This window comes from Epinephelus moara, chromosome 18 (assembly GCF_006386435.1).
Source record: "Epinephelus moara isolate mb chromosome 18, YSFRI_EMoa_1.0, whole genome shotgun sequence".
NCBI classification, from domain to species: Eukaryota; Metazoa; Chordata; class Actinopteri; order Perciformes; family Serranidae; genus Epinephelus; species Epinephelus moara.
The window spans coordinates 1,732,720-1,741,667 of NC_065523.1; the positions used below are offsets into that span (position 1 = coordinate 1,732,720).

Below are 8,948 nucleotides of genomic sequence, written 5' to 3' on the forward strand. Positions count from 1 at the left end.
AGAAGTATACTTGCTGCGTAGCCACACGTACACGGTGTGCTGCACCTGTGTGTATACTTGCTGCAGCACGGACGTTCGTCGATGCAGCCAAAACGCCTGATACTGGTGGTCTACGCTAGGGGCAGACTGCAGCACTCAGACACAGAGGTCGCGAAAAGCGAAGAAGGCGGTGACTGTGTATTTCTGGATAAACACAAACATGGACACTCTCGATGAAGAGGAGATCATAATTTTATTGCTGTTAAGATCTCGACAGAGGAAAAGGCGTCGTCTCCGCCGCCATCGGAGATGATATGTGCGGCCCCTTAACCAATCACATGGGGAGTTTGTTTCCCTTGTTTTACCCATGCGAGCAATCGATGAGGAAAAGCACAGGGAATATTTCCGCATGTCCGTCGATGCTTTCAATGAGCTACTGTCGCTCATTGAACCGCACATACAGCATCACAACACCCACACCAGGCCCATATCATCTGCGGAACGTCTGGCAGTCACCCTCCGTTTCCTGAGCGCCTCTAGTGTTCATGTCAATATTGCATCTCGCGTACGCGTCACGCTACCTCGCAGCAAAGTGTGCAGTCTACGCGCCAAACGACCGCAAAATATGCATGGCAGCCAAACGTGCATGAAAAGTGCACGCGTACGCGTTTCGTGCAGCAGGTATACTTAAGCCAATAGGCGCCAGGTCTAGCGACTGCGCGTCCACTTCACGTCAAGCCAAGAAGCTCAGATCGCACCAAACCGGAAACGGAATGCACACAGCATCTGGTAAATTTCAAAATACAACACAATGCATGCACTACGGATTGTAAACCCTCAGTTTTTTGAAAATCACGTCACATCCTATTGCACAAGTTGTCAGTCAATGCGATGGTCCGAGGAAAGGTAGACAAGGAGTAATTCATAGCTGAAGTGAAAAACCATAGTATTTTTTGTATTACAGCACACATCCTTTCTATAAGGATACAACCCATACAGACCTGGTGTGAAATTGCAGGAGTTTTGGGAGTGAATGGTGCTTTTTATCGCATGATTTCGCAGGTTGCATGTGTGAGCTTGCAGCTCTGCTACACGGCACAGCGCTCCAGAAACGCATCCGGTAGGCGAGGGTACGCGCCATCGGTTGCTCCAGATCCACGGCGCTGCGTCAATTGTTGGTGCAGGAGTTGTCCTCTCTGGCGGTCCTCTTCCCTCCTCGGCATGTTGGTATTGTTGACTCTTGCCACTGCTTGCCGGCTCATCTGCTGTCCTTTTGCTTCTCACCTCCCCGTTGCTCCTTTCTGCTCCCCTTAAGTCCCCCCTCTTGATAGCCGATTGGTCGCTGACCACTCCGTTCTCCAGTGCCTTTGGTCAGACTATCGGAAGGTAAAAGCGCTTCACAGGTGCAGGTTATAAACATAATGACAAATGCCCCGGCAGGAAGTAAAATAATACAATATAACCTCAAACCATTTCAACTTAAAACCAAACAATAAAAGACACTAAAATCAAGCAGTAAAACCCATCAAACACAATAAAACATGCAGATAAAAACACAACACTAAAGTAAAATCATGCACAATAAATACAACACAAATATGAAGGCACAAAAAATAAAACCTATCCTTCCACCATGCGACAATAACACAGGAGCCACAATAAAGGGATTGATCAGATTTTTTGGAAGTGGGGTTGTATGGGTTACCTATCCATAGTCAGTGTATTACATACAGCAGATGTCAGTCAGCACACCCTCAGTTTGGAGAAGCAGGTTCTTGTCTGACATGGAAGCTAAGCAATTTACTGCTGTGGAGTGGTCAGCAACAAAACATATTTTAGCCACCTAAAAAATAAACATCAGTTTAAATGTTGGCAATATTAAGAATATTTTTCACCATTATACCTTTCCATCAGACAGCCGGTTTCAACAGGGAGGCTGGGAACGGCTTCAGCTCCCCATCTATGCTCTGGTTGAAGCCACCACTGAGAAGAACATTATTTTAAGCTCGCTGAACACAATATGTCAACCTCCCAACACATAACAAGGGTCACACGCTCAACTTAATCTGTTGTACTGGTATCATTCCCTGTAATCTCTCTGTCACAGAGTTCCCCATCTCTGCTCAGGAAGTTGTGCTATTTGAGATCCATGCCTCATTATCCAAAGTTAAAGAGCATAGGCTTCAGAAACATTAAAAGCATCAACCCTACAGACCTCGCTACACTCATCACCTCCAACCCCAGTCCTCCCCCATCATCCTCCCCTACTGATTGGTGAATCACTACAATTACTGTCTCTCCTCTTCCCTCACTGTCCTGGCCCCCCTAAAAACCTGAACAGTCTCCTTTTCCCAGACCGTTCACTGAAAACTGCTGGTCGTCAACTGGAGCAGTTGTGCAAAAAGACTGGACTTTCAGTACATACCCAAATCACACTGAACACCTACATCACTATAAGAATGCTCTTTCCACTCTCAAATCCTCTTCACAACAGTCAGCCACCTACTCCAAGCTCCTAAAATCCTCCCCCCAACAGTTTGTCCAGATGAGGAACCACAGGTCGAGGTGTTCTGCTGTTTCACTGGGTGTCCCTCAGGGGTCAGTATTGGGTCCAATTTTATTCACCATCTACCTCATTCCCCTGGGCACAATCCTCTGTCAGCATGGTGTTCATTTCCACTGCTACGCAGATGACACACAGGTCTACATCTCATCTAAACCCTGCACTGCCCCTCCTCCCGCCTCCCTCACCACCTGTCTTAAGAACATCAGGAGTTGGATGACCAGGAACTTTTGAAGCTCAACAGCAGCAAAATTGAGGCCCTGCTAATTGGTTCCAAAAATACCATGGCCAAAATCCAAAGCACCCAAGTCCCACACATCACCATTGATAACTTCCCTGTTCCCAGCCATGTGAAGAGCCTTGGTGTCATTCTGGACAACACTCTTTCATTCGAACCACACATAAAATATTACCTGTGTAACCTTTAGGGAGAACTAGCACACAGGGGCTTCAATAAAGAGGCCACAACAGTCAGTGTGGGTTATAAACATTACATTTATTTTACAATAACTAAAACTTTAAGAACACAGGCAAGAAAGGACAAGAGGACAGACAGTCATACTACAGTTGGGAAACCAATCACTCACTGCTAGGGCACTGGGAGTATACTATGTATTCAAAAGAAATATAAACCCGACACACTTCAAATAAAACACCACACTAATAAAGATGTGCAACCACAAACCATATCACCATCTAGAGTGAACTCCCAGCACCCCAACCACACCGGTGAATGGAGCACCCCACCAGCCACAGCACTAGAAACAGGAGACAGAATGTTAAAACTCTAAAACTAAGCAAACTCAAATCCTATACTAAACAATAAAAACAATAAAATCAATGAAGCTAAATCATGTAATACTAAACTAAAATAAACAGCAGTCAGTGCTATGCCTAGAAACAAACAAAGCACTGTTAATTTAGTTTGTAGGGCACATTACAATGTTTAAATGTTATATGTTTTACATACCTTTGTATAAAAGGTCAACTTTTCATTCTTTTGTCCTGCAAACAGGTTATGGCAGACCCAGTATTAAAATCATTAAAATACAAATACCTCAGCGTGCATGCACCCCTACAGTACCCTAACAATTAAAATGCTAACATGATTATAAAACAATGCTTAAAACCCCAAAAGTCCAGCTTACCAGAGCCACAGGGAATCAAACAGTCACAGCCACATGGAGGGCACACAAAGAATCTGAGGAGAGTGAAGCCTGCAGTCACACCTGCAGTCTCACCTGTGTATTGATGATGTGTATATGTGCATTTATCTATGTATTTATTATGTGTATGTATATATGTATATGCATTATGACCTGTATGTTTTAGTGGAGAGTTAGACCTCTCTTTCTGTCCAGAGATCGTGTGTTCTGTGTTGACAGGTGTGAACGAGATTGACTAATGAGCATGACGTCACTGCTACCGGATTGGCTGAGCAAGGGGCTCGGCCTTCATAACTCCCGGCCACACGGAAGCCGCGAGACGACTCTTGTACATGGCAGCAGTGCATCGTTTCTCTGATTTTTGTCATAAGGGATTTCTTGTGTGTGACTATAGTGTGTGTGCTCGTGTTTAGCTTGCTTTGCTAAATATCGTAGCTTGTGTTAAGACCAGCACCTTATGGCCAACTGAGTCGCTTGTATATATATATTGTAAATAGTCACTGTCACTTATTATTGTTTGCACAGAGCGTAGGGGTGAGCTGCTATTTCTGTTGTATCTGTTTTCTCCTGTTTTTTCTTTAGCCTAGGGAGTTAGGCCTAGTATTGTATTTTTTTTTCTCTTATTTTCGTTATTAGTTTCGGATTAGTTATTTTGCCGGTCGGTAGAGAGGTTGCTTTTTGTTTGTTATTTTGGCCTGGGTTCACCCTGACATCATTGCTCCATTTGTGTGTGATATTGTATTGTGTGTTTTTGAGTGTGTAGCAATAAATTGCTCACCTGTACACTGATTCTCGTTCTCCTGTGTATCCTTATGTTACGCACCCACACCCCTAGGCCGGGGCGTAACAGGTCCATGCATTTGTAACATCTCATTCTGACTATACAGTTCTCTTTGGACTTCCCACCAAACTCATTAGCAGGCTTCAGATTATTCAAAACTCTGCTGCCCGGATTACTACACACACCAAATCTTCTGACCACATCACCCACATTCTCATCCAGCTACACTGGCTCCCTGTTCAGTTCCAGATTGACTACAAAAACCTTCTGCTCACCTTCAAAGCCCTCCACAACCTAGCCTCCACCTATCTCTCTGACCTCCTCCAGGAGTGCACCCCTCTAGTTCCCTGTGCTCTTTCACAGCTGGTCTCCTGGCCATTCCCACCTCATGCCTCAGCACAAATGGGTGCCAGGGCTTTCAGCTGCTCTGCCACCAAGCTCTGGAACTCCCTGTCTCCACACATTCAACAGTCCGACAGCATAACATCACTCAAATCCCATCTCAAAACACATCTGTTCAAACTGGCTTATGCACTTAAACACTGATTGTACCCTCTGCAAACCTGCCCAGACCTCTTCTACCTTGGCTCTGACCAGGTCAGAGGCCCTTGCCCCAGAACCACTAAAGGCAGGGCAATTGCTCTCCAGACTTTTGCTCTCTTTCTCCTGGACCATGACCTGCATGCCCACAACAGGGCCAAAACGTGGAACCAGAGAAGTTAGTGTGCCAAACACAAGGTTTGCAACTTACTTTCCAGCAACAAGGAAAACCAAGTTCAGTTAGCAAACAAACGTCTAACTCTGCAAGGACCCCGAGCGACCAGCTTCCTCGGATCAGCACCTCTGGAACAAGGACACAATAAAGACTGCTTCTGGAACCACAGCTCTTTCCAGCCTTCCTCTGCTGCCTAACAAAAGCAACACACCTCAAACCAACTCTTCCCTCCATCCATTCAAGGATTGGTAATGCAACAAATGGGCATAGCTTTATCACAGCTGTACAGGCTAAGCAAGACTGTTTAACTTGTGTAATGTGTTTTAATGCTGTTTACTAAGTTATTGTTGTGAGTGTTTGCACTTAGGTTACTGGTTAGTTGGCTTCGCCAAAGCTAAGTGAGGTTAATTTGCTAATGCTGTTCTCAGACAGAGTCTTGCATGCAACTAAACATCCTCTGCACTAACCCAGACCCTTTGCAACACATATAATATTCACATAGACTTGTTTACAAATTTGCCTTCAACAGAGCTACACCCAAAGAGGCAACTCAAAGTCCTGCTTCTTTTCCTTTGTCTTTGTCCTGACCACACGGTCAGACAACACGTCCCCCGAGCAGCGGCCCTGTCTTTCACACACCTGCCTTTGTGTGTGTGCGTGTGTGTGTGTGTGTGTGTCTCTCTCTCTCTCTCTCTCTCTCTCCATATATATATATATATATATATATATATATATATATATCTTTCTCTCTCTTAGTTAGTTAGTTTGTTAGAATTTGTGTGTTTCATTTGCTTTGCTTCCTTAATGAATAAACATATTTTTGGAATCATATCTGCTGTCTGTTTAATATTGCACAAGAGTGAATGAATAGTCAACCTCTGCTATGTCAAGACCTCTGAAATCCTTCAGGCTTTACTATTAATATAGTAATTTTGGTTATAGCTATTATTTTAATTATTAATCAAAATTCCAAATTGATAGTTCAATGAATTTATGAGACTGATATCATTAACTGGCTATCATTTTTCCCTTTTTGGGAATGGTGCCCCATGAGGTGATTTAATGTAAATTAAGTCACATTATTTATCATAATTAATAATTATTATTAATAAGTATTAGTTATTTCTGATAGCCAATTTGATACTTTAACTGGAGATCTATTACAAGGTTAGGCCCTTGATGAGGCATAGATCCCATCAAATGGTGCTGCCATGTAAAACATAGTATTGTTATAAATTTCCAACAAATAGTATCCGCTTTTTATAATACCCAGTAGATTCCCTACATTTTTGAACGAGGCCCAGTATTGTTCCCTACAACATTAAGGTAAAGCAGTAAAAATATTATAAATATAGTATACGCTTGAACTGATATCAATTATTTTAGATGGGGCTGTTTTTAGGTGGCTTAAATACATTTTTTTTTGCTGACCCCTCCACAGCAGTAGATTGCTTAGCATCCATGTCAGACTCTAGCCTGCTTCTCCAAACTGGAGGGGGGTGCCAACTGGCATCTACTATACTGTGTATGGATAAGTACCTCATGCAACCCTACTTCAAAAAAGCCAAAATATCCCTTTTAGGCCTTTCTCCTGTCAGTTGACTCCTGCTGCATATTCCTGTTTACCCACACAGATCCAGTTCATCTATGATCACAAACTAATCACCACACAGTGAACATGGGGCTTTTGGGTGACAGTTGCACCCAGGTCTGCATTTCTCAGTCATCTCTTTAACTCTGATATTAATAACACAGTCAGTATGTGGCTCCCATCACACTCAGTCTGCAGCTCAGCCAGTCTGCTCTGTTGTTCTGATATGATGAGGAAAATGTATAAATGGCTTTGTGTTCAATGTAAGTGTATGCATGTGTTGAGGAGCAGACAGGTGGGAATAAAAAATACAACAAAGATGAAATGTGCACAGTGTGCAGTGATGAGTGGTACAGGGGCACTGCAGTTGGTACAGTCCAGATCTGTAGCCTATGAAGCGCCTGGAATGCATTTTTGATGGAGACCTGGGCAGGTGCTGTCTTTTCTAAAGTGCACATCGAGGTTGAGTGGTACTGATGAGGCAGCCAGTTGGTGAACTACATTGTGCTTGTTTTCCACTTGGCTGGACTGACGACCTGCCTGTACTCCATCTCTGCTGCTGAGGGGCGCGCTGATACAGCGGAGATGCGTCTGCGCGTCTGGAAATCCGGCAAGGCGCGGATTGGCTGGAGATGACATCACCCAGTTCAGATCTATTGTTGGAAAGAGAATGAGCTCATCTTTTAGAAGCCCGTGTGTGAAGGCAAAGTGAGGAGAGAGGACGCAGCAGCTTCATATGACAGTTTGTATCAGAAAGCAGCAGTGGACACAAACCTGTGACTGAGACCTGCTCTGGACTTCTGCTACGACAAGAGGACGCATCCAGCGACTTTCCACAGGAGCGCTTTCAGTGAGTAGTGTTTTATAAGTAGCGTCACCATTTTGCATGAGAAAAACAGACTCCCTAAACACCAAAACAGCAGATATTCACAATTCGCTGCTTCTTTTTTCAGCCTGAATCTGTGCGCTACGATGAGGCAAAGTAACAGGGTAGTAGGCTAGCTCCTAGTGTCAACAGTCCCTGCGTTCTCATAGAACAATGCAGAGACAATTTCGTCTAACGGATACGAAGTTGCAAGGAAAAAAGCGCCTGCTGGTATTACTGTAATACATGAAACAGTTGTTCATGTGGTGCGTGTTGTGCTACAGATATGGTTTGGTCCCGGGAGAGAGAGACGGAGCGGCCTCCGCTGTCCGTCATCCTGCCGCGGCTCTACCTCGGAGCGGAGAGCGACGTGACGCAGGTGAGACGAGGACGACTAGTGTTGGACAAACAAAGTCTGTTCATATCTTTTACACACGGAGAAAAAGTTTCAGTTCAGCGAAGTACAAACACAGGGGCGTCTATAGGGTTTAATGACCCTGGGGGGGGGGGGGGGGGGAATACGTATTTTGAGGCTTTTTCATGCACTATGGCATTTTATTTTCCCCTAAAACTTTTTTTCCCAGATTATGAATTGTGATTTTAAAAATATTAGCAATAGAAATAGTAGTAGTAGTAGTAGTAGTAGTAGTAGTAGTAGTAGAAACGGAATACTTTGCATCTGCTATTGTTAAAATTTCGAGAATTTTAGGGTAGGCTACTTGTACTCATGTATCTCCACTTTATACTTCTTTTCCACCACATCTCAGAGCAGGGGTACAAAATACATAATTACATAATTAGAGATGTACCGATACCACTTTTTCCTTCCCGATACTGATTCCGATCCCTGAACCTTACGTATCTGCCGATACCGAGTACCGATCCAATACCAGCGTGTAAAATAAAAATGGATGGCATATGAATTGTTGTATGTCTCAACTCCGAAAACTCTATGTATAATATTAAGAAATGAATACATAATAGTAGAATGAATGTCATAAAACTTTTTTTTTATTATTATTATCCAGTGTTGACACAGATCAAGACACAGATTAAAGTGCAGCCACACAATTTGGTAAAAAGACATTTTAAAGGCTACAGTAGAATGTAGGGCTGCACAATATTGGAAAAAACTGACATTGCGATATTTGGTTTTTTTTTTTGCAATATCAATCAATCAATCAATTTTATTTATAAAGCCCAATATCACAAATCACAATTTGCCTCACAGGGCTTTACAGCATACGACATCCCTCTGTCCTTAGGACCCTCACAGCAGATAAGGAAA

At 43.5% G+C, this 8,948-nt stretch overlaps 1 protein-coding gene across 1 annotated transcript in view; it reads left to right on the forward strand.

Annotated features, from left to right (window-relative positions):
- The first annotated feature begins 7,460 nt into the window (after window positions 1-7,460).
- si:ch211-195b15.8 (uncharacterized) overlaps window positions 7,461-8,948 on the forward strand; it is a 13,751-nt gene continuing 12,263 nt past the window's right edge. The window contains exons 1-2 of the mRNA XM_050070284.1: window positions 7,461-7,645; window positions 7,945-8,039. Of these exons, the coding sequence (XP_049926241.1) occupies window positions 7,947-8,039 (93 nt within the window). The 5' untranslated portion in view covers window positions 7,461-7,645; window positions 7,945-7,946. The remainder of the gene's footprint in view (window positions 7,646-7,944; window positions 8,040-8,948) is intronic.